Genomic DNA, 17,737 nt, shown 5'->3' on the forward strand with positions numbered 1-17,737 from the left:
AAACTGGCCTTTATCATGTTTAATCTGCGGTACTTGTAAAGCGTTTTTTTTATGTATTTTGGTCCTTCCCTCCTCCTTCTTTCTTTCTTTTGCTCTTTCTTTCTCTCTTTCTTTCTTTCTCGTTTCTTTCCTGCATTCTTTTTTCCTTCTTACTCTCCTTTCCTTCTTTCTATCCTTCTATCTTGATTTATTTCCTTCTTTCTCACTTTCTTTCCTTCTTTCTTTCCGTCTTTGTATTCTATTCCCTTCTTTCTTTTGCGCCTTCTTTCTTTCTTGGCAGACAGATTGGCTTTGTTAGGTCTACGTTCGCCTAGACCTTTTGATTTTATAAAATTAAATGTATGACATAGTTACTTATAGGAATCTTCAGCTACACTTTATCCATTTGTCTGTGGTTGTGTCATTCACATTTTTCTCCAACACACTTGAGTATGCATCAAGGACCAATGCAACACCCCACTTCAGCTATTGGCTGACTTCACTATGTGTTATGACATGCTGCCCATTCACAAGGAGCACACCCACACACAAAGTCTGTTCGCCCACGGACCACTGCCTGCTCTCAAAAAATGAAAAATAACTTTTCATTTTGTTTTTGAAATACATCTTGTTTTTCTTTAAGGAAAACGGGCTGCATTTTTTTTTAAAAACTGCTTTATTTAAAAGCAGTCAAAGACATGGTGGTCTGCTGTCTCCAGCAGGCCACCATCCCTGTGAGGGCGGCCATTCCCAATGGGGTCGCAAATTGCGACCTACCTCATGAAAATTCATAAGGTAGGTCAGTTGCGATTGGGAATTGGGAATCGCAAACAGTGTAAAGTACTCTCTTGTACATCTGGTTTTGCGACTCGCAAATTGCGAGTTGCTAAGACTCGCAGTTTGCGAGTCACAAAACCGGATCTTTGTACATGTGGCCCCTGGATTCCATAAATCACTGCACTGTTTCATTCATGACACTTCATGTTATGCTGCACAGAAAAATGTTCTCTGTAAAGCTTATGAAGTCTCTTGGAGCTAGGTCTTTCCTACATTAAATACCTTAAAAAGATACTTAAAGCATCCACATATAATGGTGTGTTGAGATCTCACTTTCGCTAACGAGTCAACGGATATTCTTGAATGGTGGTAAATAATGTTTTTTAAAAGTATTTGATACGTTATTGCTTTTTTGGATCTCTCATTTATCAACTTGAGGTGTCATATCATTGAGTTTAGTACTACAACTGAAAGTATATTTTTGCATTCATAGAGGTGCTTATCCACCAGTGGCAAAAAGCTTCTCCGCAGAGCCCATGTCTGATCTCTCCTGTCTTCAAGTAAGATGTCGTGGTCATGAGACAAGTCTTGCAGAATGTGTTATTACTGATGGATTGAAGAAAGACAGCACGGAGAATCCTGTTGCAGTCCAGTGCTACACAGATACCAGAGGTAGGTGCTCTGCCAGTGCCTAATTTGAGTTGGTGATTGCCAGGGGGGGGCACCTGCACTTATTTTTGAGGGCTGGCACTTATTTTTCTGCATCAGGAAATTACTGCTAGCAAAAGGCATATGGGAAATATGGAGGAAAGAAAGGAGGAAAAGCGTCACAAAGGGAGACAGGAGAAAACTGCGAGAGTGAGATGAAATGGCAGGGGGGCGGTAAATGGATTAAAGGGGCCCAAGGTGACTCTAGGATTACGCTGCCAGAGTATTCTGTTCTCGCACATTTAAATGCAGCAGCCGTCTGTATAGAGGAGAGCTTGGGCACCGGCACATTTTTATTTACAAATTAACCACTGTGCTTTGCTTTCAACTACTCTGAGAGGACATCCACTCAGCAGGCTATAAAACCACAAGCTCTTTTTGCTCCATTGAACAATCGTCAAGAATACCCATAAGAGACTTTATGGAAAACCACATTTCAGAATGTAATATCTATAGTTGTCCTTACTTTGAGCCTTTGAACTACAACATTTAAAATTGTAAAACTTTCTATGCTCAATAAGTTGTAATGTGAAGATTAAGGGTCTGATTATGAATTCGGCGGACGGGATGACCTGCACGTTGAACTTCCGACCGGGAGATTGTTGCCTTACTGGCTACCTTCCCGCTGGGCCCATTCCAGCTTTCTCGCTGGACTGACGGCTGGAGCCAAGGTTTCAGCCTATCAGCCTAGTGGGAAAGAGGTTGCAGCATAGTCGCCTCATAATTGAGCCGGCGGCAATGCTGCCACCCGCAGGGGGCACTAGCACCCTTGCAATGCTCACTGTCTGCATAGCATAGAATGCAGCGGACATTGAACATTGAGAGGGTGCTGGGCAGGGGACCCCTGCACTGCATGGGCAGTGCAGGTCAACCCCTGTGGCTCCCTGCACCTGTCCTTCACCAGCCACCATGAAAAGGCTGGTGGAGAACCAGGTCGTAATCAGCAGGTCAGAGCTGCATTGATCGTCACCCTGGCTGATTGCCAAACCGTCAGGGTCACCGATCCCGATAGAGATGGCAGTACCCAAGCAGCCTGACCGCATGGTCGTAATGTGGCGGTTGGACAGCCACAGCAGCGGCAGTCCTGACTGCCACCACAAGTCTGGCGGTCTAGTGACTTGTAATGAGGCCCTAAATCTGTTCCCTTTCTGTACCTGGATATCTCACTGCTTTATAGTTCTAGGGCTGAATGTGTTGAACAAGCAGAGTACTAAAATAAGGTGGAATGCGTTGCAGGATGATTACTGTTTGGAAGGAGCAGCTGTGATTTTTCTGGATTTCTCTTGTCTTGGTTTTGTGTAGATTATTGCATTTTTTGATTGCTTCACCAGTGGCAAAAAACATGATCAATGTCTGTTTTCTGTGAATAAAAACAATACCTTGTTTTTATACCATGCGTAATACCGTAGAGTTGACAATTCTAAACACTGCAAATAAAAGTTTTCATTACTCCTTTTTGTAGTACTCAACTTATCAGTCTGATGAAGCCTTTGGTTGCCTTACTGATATTCAGGTTGTGATGTGCAGATCACATCAAAAATCACCCACACACACTTAACTTGCTGGGCCACTGTGCTATTTTAAAATCAGAATAGAAATAATGACAATTACAACATGCTCATAATTTGGACTTGTGTATTTATTGAGAAGCCCTTCTACCAGAAACTGTATGTAAGCACATACTTGGATAAATAGTTGATTAAGGGCTTCATTCTGTCTCATGCAAGAATCTTGATTCAGGCACTTTGAGCCAGAATTCAGATTCTGAATTTTGTGGCGATTACCCCACTACTGAGTTGTTACACTGCATGATTTTCTTCAGTTTAAACTCCCATTGATTTTCTTCAGGTAAGAACTACAATAAATTTTCAATAGTCAAAACATGCAGGGACGTATTAAACAAACTATCATGAAGTGCAGCACAGCAAGCAACTTCCCTGCGCTGCACTGCATTTAACATTATACTGCACATTCCTGCTCTCTGCCTGCCCTTAAGCACAATGTACTGCCTGGTGCCAATGCAAGTACCCTTGCAGCATGGTGCAATGGTGCCTGCATTGTAGGCAGGATTGTTCTGTGCAGGAAGGAGCACCTTCCTGCACAAAAACAATCCGTAGAGGCATTTTCCTATTTCTATGTGTGCTGCAGAATGCAGCACACTTAAAAAGAGGAACCAACAAAGAGAAATAAATATACTCTCCTTGTTGCGCTTCTTGGGGGAAGGCATACAATTCTGATGCATTTTCAGGGCCACCACTTTTAGTATATCTGGAAACTTGTCAGACTACATGGGTGGATGCTTGGAAACATCCACGCTCCACTCATTTTTAAAAAAATGTATTGGAGTTTATTGATTTTAAACTACCATCACTATAATAGTTGAAGAACAAAAATGGACAGTACACATCAGACACATTGCAAGTTCAGTATAAAAAGCGCAAGATATGTTCCACTACAATCTCAGTCAGGGTGTGGGAAGTTGTAGATATCTACTGAGTATAAGCTTCAGGTTGCATGTCTGTCCGTAGGTTGAGAAATAGATGCACTGGCTCATAATGAGGTATAAGTACTAGAGTCTCTCAGCTGCGTGCCACTCTATAAAGTATCACTGTGACTCTGCATCACTCTACGTGTCCTGGATGGATAACAGCGGTCCAATAACTAACAACGTTTAAAAAGCGTCCGACAAGAGGTACAGAAGACTAAGGAGAGGGGTAGGGTTTGGAGTTAGGGAAGAGGAACCTGGAGGGGTACAGGCGACAGTGGTGTGATGAGGCAAGGTAAGATGCGGAGGATTGGCGGACCGGGGGACATCACATGGAGGTGGAGGAGTGGGCGTGGGGACAGATGTCTGGGAGGTGTATATTCGAACAGATCTTACAATAGCCATCGTGGGGTAAGGGAGAGGATTAAGGCCTTAAGTGGAAAGGTTGGGTTAAGTCCCTGCAAAAACTTGACTGTGTTGAGATGAGGGCCACAGCAGTTATTAGTCCCTGAAGTACGCCGGAGACTAGTGGTCATTATGTTTGGGGTGGTGTGGAAGGGGAATCCTCCTCGTTTAGGTCCCTAAATTGCATGAGCATGACATCCCAGGGTGTGGAGATATAGCACTGGCGTATCCCACTCTCCGCTCATGTAATGCCCTCACCATAGAGTGTAGCGCTGCCTTGCATTACACTAGATTTACCACGCCATGCAGAGCTGCGCATGGTGGCCTTGCATGGCCTGATGAATCTAACTGTAGGTTTTGCATCACCCTGCATTGCCTTGCGTGGCACAGGGTGACACAAAACCTATAATAAATATGCCCTACAGTGTCATCCTGTGATCCTTCATTTAAAAGAGCAGAACTTGATGTGGTTTGGGTAAATCAGTGTACGGTATTAGCCCATCAGTTTATAGTGGTTTGAATGGTGAGATATTGGTATATTACTGTGGTAACAACGATGCTACATCTCACATACATCAACTAAGTGACATTCCAGGTACAAACTCTAAACACATATTATGTATCAGCGCATCTTGTTTTATTGGGATCGCTCGTAGATATACAATTTTCACATATGCAAAATAGAGCGTCCACTAATAATCTGTGATCTTCCATTTAACAGAGTGCAAGCAGAACGAATTCCAGTGCGTAAATAAGAAGTGCATTCCCTTAAAGAGAATCTGCAATGGCATCAATGACTGCGGAGACTTAAGTGACGAACTGTGTTGCAAAGGTAATTCAACATTTTCCTAATGCCAAAAACATCACTTTCTTGTCTTGACTTGATCACAGAAAATAAGCAGCAAATGGAAGAGGTGGAAAGATACAGTTAGATTTTAAACAATGAAATAGATGCATGAAAACAAACAGAACAATTTTGTGCGCTATGAATATTTCAGTTAAATGCACAGTTTGTGGGAAATAACAAAAAACAAACCATAATTACTCAGAAAACAAAGAAATGTGAGATATGTACATATAAGTGGCAGAGAATCATAGGGCACAGTTCAGTACACATCTCTATGTTTTCTGAATTACACAATTACAGAGCTAATTCAGGATTCCCAAAAAGAAGTAAATGGTTACCACGTTGTGTAAAATAGTTATTTTCTAACCTTAACATAAAGACTCTTCACCCTTCATTGAGTCGTTCAAGAATTCCGATTCACGCTCTGCAGAAGCCAAGGTAAAAAGTTAAAAGCACCATTTGACCAAAATCAATCAACTTAAGACCATTGCTACTTTTTGCTTTTAGGAAATTTTCTAAAGCATATAGGCACACTTTCTCCTATAAATGTCGATTCAAAATACTAAACTAGAAATAATAAATATTAATGAAGCAAGCATATCTTTGATACGAGCTCCATTTTTTTCATCAGGGCACAGGAAAATCGAACCTGCACCATATCCCACTACCAGAATTTGACATGGTGTAATATTTATTTAGTATAATTTTCTAGGCTTCAAGGTTATAGTTTATTATCATCGAGTCTTTTTGCATTTTATTAGGAGGCTAAAGTATGTCTATAATGATAATCTGTGTCTCCAAAATCTTGGACCTTTACATAGGTTTATGTACCAGCTTGTACATTCATAAATGTTATTTTGGGGTGTTTAGGAAGTTCTATTCCTGAGTTTGAACCCACCCTAAAGCTTAAAAATGCCCTTGCCACCCAATCATCCATACCCATCTAAAACCCTAAAAACGACATTGCCACCCAAAAACCCATACTCACCCTAAACCCTAAAAATGCCCTTGCCACCCAAAAACCCATACCCACCCTAAACCCTAAAAACCGTCTTGCCAACCAAAAACCTATACACACCCTAAAACCTAAAAATGCCCTTGCTGCCCAAAACCCCAAACCAACCCTAAACCCTAAAAAAGGACCTTGCCAGACAAAAACCCATACCCACCTTAAACCCAAAAAATGTCCTTGCAACCCAAAAACCCATAGCCACCCTAAACCCTAAAAATGTCCTTGCAACCCAAAAACCCTAGCCACGCTAAACCCTACATATTCCCTTGCCGGACAAAAAGCCTTAGCCACCCGAAACCCTAAAAACGCCCTTCCCACCCAAAAACCCTTGCCCACCCTAAAACCCCAAAAATAAAAAAAATCCCTGCCACCCAAAAAATCATAGCCTCCCTAACCCCTAAAAACGCCCTTGCCACCCAAAAACCCATACCGACACTAAACCCTAAAAACACCCTTGAAACTCAAAAACCCAAACTCACTCTACATATATATCTATATATATAAATATATATATAGATATATCCACAACTACATATATTACTTAGTTGCGGTCGCCACTAGGTAGTTATAGTTACGACCATGTTTCCATAGAAAAAGCTTTTTTTGACTTGCCTATATCTTTGGCACCTTTTGCTGAATATTCAAAAAACTTTCCAAAACAAGTGTGCCAGTGATTCTTGTTGCTCCCAGAAAGTTTCAGAGTGTTCCGTCAAGCGAGGACTGAAAAAATGAAGGTGGGGGGTCAAAAAAGTTGCGTTTCCTATGTTAATTCCAGTAGGACCTTTAGACACGACGACAGCCCAAACCACTAGACGGAATTACACCAAATTTGTCAGAAAGCTAGCTTTTAGAATGCAGATTATGCTTCCACTTATTTGGTGTAAATCCGTACAGTAGTTTTCAAAGAATTTAAAGAAATCTAAATTTGTATATCTCTGCCCACACTGACGTCGCGAATGATGACGTACTCATGCAGGGATTGATTGGCTGCCCACAAAAAAGTAAAAAAGATAAAATAAAAAAAAGACAAGGGACCAGGGTAGAGTCAGCGACCCCTTAGCTCTGAGCAAAAATATTACATTTACAAATATTTTTACTGCAGATTTGCGACAACCTCACGAATTCAGGTAAAAAATAAAAAAAAAAAAAGTGTGGGCTTTCACGCTTGTTTTATTGAAGCCCCTGAGTGGGCTAGGTCCTGGAGGCATTAACAATTCCTATGCAGGGGTGCCTCCAGGCCCTCCTGCAGCCCTGGGGACCACCCCCTCCCCGGAGACGTTCATCAAAATAAGCCCCCCCCCCTCTGAGCCCCGGGGACCGCCAACTCCCGAGGCTGTTAACAAATGTGGTGCGGGGGCTGCATACCACTTCAGGGCCCGGGACCACCACCTTCCCGGGGCTACAATAAAAAAGTTAAGTAGGTTTGTTCCCCACCACCCTGGGACTACTAATGTTGGAGGGGGGGTGCCGTGCGGGCCACCTTAAGGAGCCACTGATATACCTGTGGGCTGCCAACCACCCAGGGCTGACTCCTGCTATGTCCAGTGATGCCCACTCCCAGGACATAGCAGTTTGCTTCAACTTGGAGGCAGCTTTGACAGCTGCCGCCAAGTTAGAGAAAACACACTGTTCGGAATGAGCTAGAACTGTCAAACAGCTTTCGCTTGCTCAAAATGGAGGTTTCCTCTGTTTCCCTACCCGCCTGCATCTTTAGCAGCTCCCTGTCTGCAAAAGTTATGCCAGCTCCTGCAAGAGGCTAGGAGCTGGCTGGGACCGCTGGGGGCCTTGAGGCTTACCCAGCGGTCCCCAATGCACACTGGGGTGATGGGAAGGCCTCGGGGGATGGGGTCCCAAAATCAGCCCTGATTAAAAAAAGAGTGAGGCTGGGCCCTGGGGGATGGGGTCCTCGGAGCAGAAATCAGCCCGGTGAGGGGTTCCAAGTAGCACCCTGCCCCCAAAAAAAAAAAAGTGAGGCTGTGCCCCGGAGGATGGTTTCCCCGGGGCTGAAATCAGGTGGGGTTGGGGACCACGAGGACCCCACCCCCAAAAAGAAGTAATACAAAAATAATGCTGAGGCCTGATCCTAGGTGATGGGGTCCCCGGAGCCAAAACCTGTGGGGTGGGGGGGCCCTCTCCCCAAATATAAAAAAATAAAAGGTTGAGGCTGGGCCCCCGGGGGATGGGGTCCCAGGGCCGAAATTGGACAGGGAGGGTGAGCAGTGTGCCTCCCTCCCCAAATACAAAATAAAATAAAATAAAAAGGTGAGGCCGGGATGGGGTCCCCGGGGCTGAACTCGTCCTGGGTAGGGGGGGCAGCACGTCCCATCTTTCCCAAAATAAATAATTTTTAAAAAGTGTTGATGCCTGGCCCGAGTGATGGTCCTCGGGCTGAGACCAGCCAGGGGAGAGGGCTGTTCTGCTTTGCTTCAAACTAAGAGGAAAATGATGCCAAGGAATGCAGTACTAGTTTGAGTAATGAATTTATTAAGGGACTTCCTAGATAGCAAATAAAAGCACACAAAAATATGAACATGAGCATTTAACTTGAATGCAGTAAAACATGTATAAATGTCAAAATGCTCAAAGCAGTTAAACAATGACAGGCATAAAAAGTGCAATACATCAACAATGAATATATGCAGTGAATATATATGAGTATATATTCACTGAAAAAAAACAAAGTTTACATGGACATTATAGTTAGGTTCTGAATTTACTTGTACAAAAATTGTAGAAATTCAGCAGTTATAGTTACCTGGACTAACTATAACTTGCGCTCCTGTAATGCACTGCCTATGACCTCACATATTACATCACTCATGACATTGTCAGTGACATCACTGATGACAACACTGATGACATCTCATATGACATCACTGACATCACTCATGACGGTCAGGCTCTGAGGCCCACCCTCTATAAGCAACCAACCTTGCACTGCCTTCTCCCATGCGCAGTAGGGTTTGCCCGCAAGGGCTGGCCTGCAGCCAGTGACTGCGGCCAACCCACCCAGCCCAATTTCGTGCATGGCCCTTTGCACATGCATGGCCAAAGTTAGCCATGGCCTCTGTGGGTGTCAAAATAGGTGTAATTGGTGTGAGAGGTTGTATCTGGGGTTAAGAGTAGCTGTCAGAGTGTCTGTCTCGGTGTGAAAGTGCATACATCAGTGTTTTAGTGGTTGCGTCAGTATGTGCGTGGGTCTGTGAGTGGGTGCATCAGGGTGTCAGTGGGTGTGTGAGTGGGTGTGTGATGTCTGAGTGGGTGTGTGAGTGAGTGCGTAACTGTCTGAGTGGGAGCATAAGGATCTGACTGGGGTTGTGAGTGAGTGCATGAGGGTCTGATTGGATCTGTGAGTGACTACGTGAGTGTCTGAGTGGGTCTGTGAGTGGGTGGGTGAGTGTCTGAGTGGGTCTGTGAGTTGGTGCATAAGTGTTTGAGTAGGTGTGTGAGTGGGAGAATTGATTGAAAGAGAGAGAGAAAGAGAGAAATAAAGTTAGAGGGAGGGATAGAGTTTTTAAGGCTTTTATTTCTGATATACTTAGAATGAGTTATTTGTCTACAGTTTAAAAAAAAACATTTATTTGTTTCTTTTAAAGAATACATCTTTTTTTATTAAAAAATGAAAGAAAATGGAAATTAGGCCAGCTGGACTCAAACCCCCATAGCTCGTTGTGAAGGTCTGCAACCTTCACACTGAGCTATGGGGGTTTATTTTTTAAAATCTTTTTTCAATTTATGTAAAAAAAAAAAAAAAAAATTAAAAGCCCTTTAGGGGCTATCTGGCACCACGGGGGAAGCCTGGAGGGCTCCCCCCTGGTCTCTATACATATTTTTAATTATATATATAGATTAAAAAAAAATTAAATGCCCTTTACATGCTGTGTGGGCCCGCGAGGGAGCCCTCAAAGACTCCCCAGCAGTCACTACTGTTTTTATTTTATTTATTTTTTTAATTAAAAACCCTTACGTGCTACCTGCCACTCTGGGGGAAGCTTTAAGGCTTCCTTCGCACTACCAATGCTTCAGCAAGCACTGAGCTGCGTTGACAACAGCACTCCATGCTTGCTGACGCATTTCATCTTGGTCCCCTGCACGCGTGAAGAGGACAGAGATGAAACTTCGGATTTTGGCAGTGTGACCTGCTTTAGAGGTCCTGTTGTCAAAACCCAAAGTGTTTCCTGTGGCTTGGCTGCAGCGCTGCAGCCAAGCCACAGCAAACAGCTATGTCCCATGGGTTGGCACCCCCTGGACACAGCAGGAGCAGGCCTTGGTGTGTGATGGTCCTCAGGGCTATCAGAGGCTCGATGATGGGCCCCCCTCCAACAGGACATAGTCCCGTTGGGTGGTGGTCCCGAGTCGTGGGGGTCCCTATCTTTTTTTTTTACACTTTGTCCCGGAGGTGGCGGTCCCCGGGGATGGGGCCATGGGCCCCTCTGCATATTTTTCAATGGATGCCCTAGGGCCTGAGGGGCCATGGGCCCTCCGGTATTTATTAAATTGAAAGGCCTGGGGAGGTGGCAGTCCCCAGGGCAGCGGGGGCCCACTGGCCCCTCACATATAAAAAAATGAAAGCTCCGGGAGGTGGTAGTCCTCGGAGCTGTGGGGGGCTTCAAGGCCCCTCCACACTCAATTTTTAATGCCACTAGGACCTGGCCCACCCGGGACCTGGCCCACCCAGGGGCCTTTAAAAAAGAAAATAAGCATGGGATCCTGCGCTTGTTTTACTTTTCATTTTTTTGCCACAAATTTGCATACATCACGAACTTGCAGCAAAAAATAGATTTTCAATTTTTTTTTTGCTCAGGAGGGGTCAATCTGGGCCCCACCCCCACCAGTGCCAACGGGTCAGGGTGTCTCTAGCTGCTTCTGTGCCAAGGTTCCCCACCGTATATACCTTAAACAAACTTAAGACGAAGATTCTAGCAATCGACCCCTCCCTTTGGTTATTGATTTCAAATGCTGGCTGTACTCGGTCTGGGTTGAAAACACGCAAAGGAACGGGCCCTTCCCCAATGTGCATTTCAGAAACAGAGGAGCAGTACTTTTCCCTAATGAAAACATTGAAAACATTCCCACGCTAAGACTGTTTTATCACGTCTACCGTCCACATCCCCCATGATATGTTGCTGCACAGTGTAACCCGGTACTGATGAGAAAAAGCGCGAACTCGTTCTATGTGGAAAACAAGCTTGGTGTGGAAAAACCCTGCACCATCGATGTGACAGCAGGCACCTCAAGCTAAGCACAAAATGGAGTCAGTGGTCAAGATGGAGTTGGTGGTTAAATATAGATAGCATTACAGGGGGATACATTGCCCCCACCTTTAAAAAAAAATGTAAATAGTTATTTTGGTCCTGGGGCATGGGGTCCCGAGGGCCAAGATTGGCCTGGGGAGGGGGGCTGCAGCACCCTCTCTACCCAAAAATAATGTATTCATTAGGCTGGGCCCCGGGGTATGTGGTCCCCAGGGCTGAAATCTACTGGGGGAGGATGGCATGCGGACACGTGACCAACTAGCACTGTGCATGTCCAAAGGCTTTGTGCAGGGTGGGGTTGGGTGGTTAGGGGTGTTGGCCGCAGGACTGGCCATAGACCAGGCCCTGCAGCCAACTTCCGCTGCACACAGCCTCCGGTCATGCTCAGCACAGGGTTGGGTGGTTATAGGGGTTGGCCACAGGCATTGGCCACAGACAAGGCTCTTTGGCCAAACCCTGCTGCACATGGTTGAAGGCAGTGAGCAGCGGAGATTTGGGTGGTGCTAGGGGTTGACCGCAGGCCCTGCAGCAAACTGCCACCACACACAGCCAAAGACTGTGTGTGCTGGTGGTTGGGTTAACGTATAGTAATACAAATTACTTAACGTTAAAAAAAAACAAAGAAATTCACTGGAGAAAAACAAAGGTTACAGGGGCGTTACAGTTAGGAAACCGAGTTAAAAAAACATCGAAATTCAATTAAAAAACAAAGGTTATAGGGACATTATAGTTAGGCTCACATTTTAAACATACATAATCATAGAAATTCACGTGTTATAGTTATAGTTATTTCAAGTAACTATAACTCACGCCCTAAGGTAACTATAAGTCGAGCCCTCGCCACTAAGTGGCATAATCATTGCAGGTGCTTTGTAATGCGTCCTTGCTCACCTTTTAATATTATTAAGGGTTCATCCTAATTGGCTAAAATAGCCCTGTTTTTTAACCACCATTTTCTAGGTGTAAATCATCGCCCCATATTACATACCAATACTGCATATATAAGGAAAAGCGAAAACTTTGAAATAGTGTGGCTAGAGGAAATTTTGATATCAAACAGTATTCATATAATCTTTCAGTTATAAGCAACTGTTCATCAATCCCAGTAACAAGCTATAGTATCCATCATGTTTCCACAGTCTCAATTTCCTTTCCGTTAATGACAATCATATCATGTTCATTACATCAATTGAGGCCCTGTATCAAAATTAAAGGTAAATAACTATATGTATTATTTTAAATGATCAAACAACATTGTCACGTCCTACGCAATGCCCAAATCATGATTACTTGCATCAATTCACCTCCAAGAAACAAAAAAGTATATTGTCATAAAAGAACCTCAGACCGGTAAATTAAAATCCACTGCTGAATCCTACATATATGCGGCCAACCCTTTGTCCGCATTCATCCCTTTCGGAGTTATACTTCCGGCTTCTAATATGAATCTTGACTCTGTCCTGCGTAATGCAGCTATCCTGTCACCTACGCTACTAGGTTTTGTTATTGTGTCTATTCCAAAGAATTTGGATTTAGTCCTATCACTATTGTGTTCTTCTATAAAATGTTTAGCTGTCCCATAACATAAATCATTGTAAGAAATCGCCTTTCCTTGCTCCAGAATGTGTTTTTTCACTGGGAATGTGGTGGACCCAATATACCATTAATTACATGGGCAGGTAATCACATAATCAGTTTTACAAGTGATGTATTTCGGAATTTTCCATTTTTTCTTAACTCTCTGAAGTATTGCTTCTTGTACATTAGTTACTGTATTTGCAAGCCATACATTGTCCACATCGTTTAAAATCAACCCCTTCTCTGGTTTTAACCAGTTAGTTTGTTGGGGTGACAGATGGCTATGTACAAATAAGTCTGTCAAGGAAATGTTTCTCCAATATATCACTGAGGGACACAACCCAATCATGTATTTGAGAGTACGTTTCTGTGGTAAGATCTCCCACCTTTTGTTCAAAATTATTTTCACTTTACCTGATTGAGGTGGAAATGCAATAATAAAACAAATTGGTTCCTCTGTAATGGGTTCCACTTTGGATTTAAACAGTATCTCTTCTCTTTCCTATATGTATATACTTCAGCTGCTGTCTTGAAATTTTTGGGGTGATTTGTCAAGCAGGTGCTGAGAAAAAGTGGGGTCCCAAAACACGTTTTACTCGTGCCATTTCCCATAGGGATTTTGAATAAGAGTACAGTCCAAACCACTGGATGGAATTACACCAAGTTTGGCAGAAAGGTAACTCTTGGTCCAGAAAGAGCCCTTTTAATTATTTTGTATAAATTGATTAAGTAATTTTTGAGATATTAAAGGAAAAAGAAATATAGATAACTAGGAACGTTGGATTCTCCTTGGATCTGCCAGTCCATGTGCTGATTTCTGATTGGCTGCCAACGATTCAACCATGAAGTGATGGCAGACATTTTAGGACTAAAACTCAGCCAAGTCCCAAAACAAAAAAAACCTGAAAAATAAAAGAAATGAGGGCAAGGTTGAAATAGTCTGACACTCTAGCCCTGCTGCTGGGGTCCCCCAGTGTCCCTGCTGGATGCCAAAAACCGTTTCCCCCCAATTTTGCCCAGCCATGCACAGTTTTCTTTGCAATAATTTTCTCCTCAGGGAGGTGGTAGTCATCGGGGTCTGCGAGGCCCCCGCATTACTGTTTATTTAGCCCCAGGGAGCTGGTGGTCCCTGGGGCATATTAAAGCCTGCATGCCCCCTCCTTTATTAAATAAAGCCCCACGGAGGTGGTGGCCCTGGGGCTCAATGAGCCCAAGGGAGGGTTATCTGCATGGTCCCCCTCTTTTTTTTTTATTAAAGCCCTGGTAAGGTGGTGGTCCCCGCGGCTATAAAAAGCCCTTAAAGGGGGGTCCCTTTGCGCCCCTCCACTATTTTTACACTTACCCTCATGTCCCTGGGACCTGGCCTACCCGGGGGCTTTTCTGTATACAAGCGCAGGAGACCACACTTCTTTTCTTTTTAACTTTTGCAGCAAATTTGCTGACATTTTGCGGCAATCGTTTTAAAAAAATACTTTTTTGCCCTGATGGGGTACCAAGGGGACCCCAGCACCAAGGCTAGAGGATCAAGGTATTCCTACCCTGCCCCCTTTTAATTTTTTTAAAGGTTTTTTTTGGGGGGGGGGCTCATGTGAAACTGAGTCCCAAAATGGCTGCCAACACTTCCTGGCTGAAGTTTTTGCAGCCAATATGATAACAGCACGGAGACTGTTGATTCCATGGAAGATCCACATTCCTATATATCTATATTTATTTCTCTATTAATATCCTAAAGACTATTGCACAGATTTACACCAAATCACAAGTAGCACGATCTGCCCGCCAAGATCTAGCTTGCTGCCAAATTTGGTGCAATTCCGTTCATCAGTTCGGGCATTAGTCATATCTAAAGACCCTGTGGGAAAATGCATGAGGAAGATGCATTTTGGGCCCCACCCTTTTTCTCAGACCCCACTTGACAGACCACCCTGAAATTTTCAAGACGTTAGCTGAACTGACTGTGGTGTTAGTTTTGAAAGGTTTGTGAGGATTCATCAAATGGCGCCAAAGTTATTAGCAAACCAAAAAACAATTTATCTATGGAAACCACGTCCTAACTATAACTACCTACTGGCATATATGTATATTTATATAAAACACCTATTACTTACCTGTGAAATACTTACATTTACCTGTGAATCTTTTACCACACATATGCCTTTACCATTCAAGCCTTTACAACAAACTTTGTTGTAAATGCATGTGTGGTAAAGGCATATTTGTAGTAAAATCCTGTGTTGTAAAGGCATGCATGGTTCTGACCACGTTGTAATTGCTGGCCCCCCTGATCTCCAAGGGGCCCCCTCAGCATAGTACACTGTACATGGGTGGCATGCCCCTGGCCTAAGAGCTCTTGACTGGGTCCGGTGGAGTGGGGGGACCCCTCCATGTACTTTGCAACCCCCACCCCCAGTTTCGTTACACCACTTCACATGAGGCAGGTGTCAGGTTTGCCTTTCTCACAGGCAGTGGGAATGCAAGCAATCAGACACATCAAAGCACACCGTTATTCAAATCATTGTGTAGAATCCTTTTTTCAAAAGTTGCACTACTGGATGAACCAGCGTCATGTTAAATGGAACTTCCCATCTCCAGCAGCATTTATGAGCACAGGGAACTCACGACATGCTGTTAATATTTCTGTATAAATAAGTGCCGCATGATAATGATGCATTTTTTCTATAGCTATAAATACTGAATTTCCCTTTTCTAAGCACTAAATAATAGTTGTTACTATAACCTCCAATATATAGGTAATCAATTTTCCAACCTCCAAAGAATAGAAGGCCAAGCTTAGCTTGTGGGGATCTGAGCTCATGCAGCTAACACCAGATGTTAACAGCAACACTCATTTCTAGTGATACAGTCTCACGCTTAAAATATTCTCTAGGTCTTGCTACCTGGAACCTTGACAAAAGAAAAACAAAAAATAATTTTGCTTCCTGCTTGTTTCATCATTTACGCAAGGTCTTCTCACTTTTTGACGCTGAGCAGTACTGGTTGCTTTATGTTTCCTTTATTTACATGTTTGCACTTCTCTTCTAACAACATTGTTCTTATATCTAATAGAATGCTCAGAATTGTAAGCTTAAGTATGTAATCACTGGCTACACAGACAGCATCTGAAAAGTAGGTGATTAACATAAATGAAAAGGATCCAACATCTCCTAGAACTAAAAATGGCTCAATCAAAACAATCCTAAATATTTTCTGAAAACGTTTTTCTTATTTTTTTATTGAAAGCCAGCTGGGGGAGTTCATATATTGTGTTTCACTGTGACAAAACAGATGATGAGATCAAAGAAGGTGCCTTTTTAATCTAACAAGCAAGTTATTTTCTATTTGAATAAAACACAAAATAGTTCCTTTCTGTATGTTTAAAGGACGCAGGCTTCCAGTGTGGTGGGGTTTCGGCTGCATGGTCTATTTAATAAAAGGCAGGGAGAACTTCACCTCCCTGTCTCCACTCTTGTGGGAAAGGGACATAAGTTTGCTCTCACCCAGCAGGGTAAGAATAACAAGCTGCTCCTGCCCGGTGTGAGAAATGCCAACCTAGAGATGGTTGCAGTCAGAGGAGCCAGCGGGCCGTAGTGGCCCTAGAGCTCCCCCATGGTCTGCTGCCTCCAACTGATGTGGGTGACCTGAATGGGACTGAGGCACTCACACCATTTTTCTATGTGTTGCGGCTCCGGGATGGGGTCCCCAGGGCTTTGTAATGGCTTGAACAGGGCTGCATGCCCCCTCCCCTTTAATAATATAATGCAGCCCCTGTGATGGGGTACCATCGGCCTTGTAATGGGTTGGGGAGGGGACCGGCACAGCCCCTCCCCTAACATGATAAAAAGTAAACCTCCCCAGCCCTGGCCCAGCTGGAACTGGGAATTAAAACTGAAGAGCGCATAAAGAAATAACATACTGTTTTTACTACCAGGCTAAGGGAGCTAGAGTATTCCTACCCTGGCCCCCATATTAGTTTTTACTTTTTTTCTAAGACAGGGGACTGAGTCCCCGAGTTCTAAAATGGCTGCTGCTACATCTTGGTTGATGTAGTGCCAGCTAATCAGATCTTATCTTTAGATCTGTTGGGCCTGTGAATCCTCCACGGCGAGATACATACATACATTTTGAACCTTAATTCTTAAAATACTCCTGAACAGATTTACACCACAACACAAAAATCACACTTTCTGGGTCAAGATCTAGCTTTGTGCCAAATATGGCAAAACTTTTTTCTGAATGTTTTGTGCAGATTTGTCATACTGCGCCAAAGTTCTTAGCAAATCAAAAAATCACTTTATTATAGAAATGTGGTTCCTTTAACATTTGTTCTTTTTTTGTGAATTTCTGAGGTTTTATTATTACCATCCCTAACTATAACTTCACTTTAACCTTTTGTTTTCTTTTTTTGTTGTTGTGAATTTCTATTTTTTTTACCAGTAATTCCAAAAGGTTGCCTGCACAAAGGGGTTGGCTGCAGGGCTTGGCCATCTGAATACAAAGGGGTGTCTTTTAAAATAAGGCAAACTTACTGGCTTTGTCAAAGGTCCAGAACAGTATATAAATGGTAGGCCAGATCAACATATATAAAGCAGACCTATTTCCTATCAGACGAGTACCACATTTAATGAATCATTTATATGTCATAATTTTCCAATAAAACCAATTTAATTAATAACCATAATTCAGTGCACTCA

The 17,737-nt window shown here is 43.3% G+C and overlaps 1 protein-coding gene across 2 annotated transcripts in view; it reads left to right on the forward strand.

Moving 5' to 3' along the window:
* Positions 1 to 17,737, forward strand: part of CFI (complement factor I) — a 224,335-nt gene that overhangs the window by 124,344 nt on the left and 82,254 nt on the right. For both annotated transcript variants that reach the window (XM_069241061.1, XM_069241054.1), the window contains 2 exons: positions 1,250 to 1,428; positions 5,076 to 5,186. In XM_069241061.1, the coding sequence (XP_069097162.1) occupies positions 1,250 to 1,428; positions 5,076 to 5,186 (290 nt within the window). The remainder of the gene's footprint in view (positions 1 to 1,249; positions 1,429 to 5,075; positions 5,187 to 17,737) is intronic.

This window comes from Pleurodeles waltl, chromosome 1_2 (assembly GCF_031143425.1).
Source record: "Pleurodeles waltl isolate 20211129_DDA chromosome 1_2, aPleWal1.hap1.20221129, whole genome shotgun sequence".
NCBI classification, from domain to species: Eukaryota; Metazoa; Chordata; class Amphibia; order Caudata; family Salamandridae; genus Pleurodeles; species Pleurodeles waltl.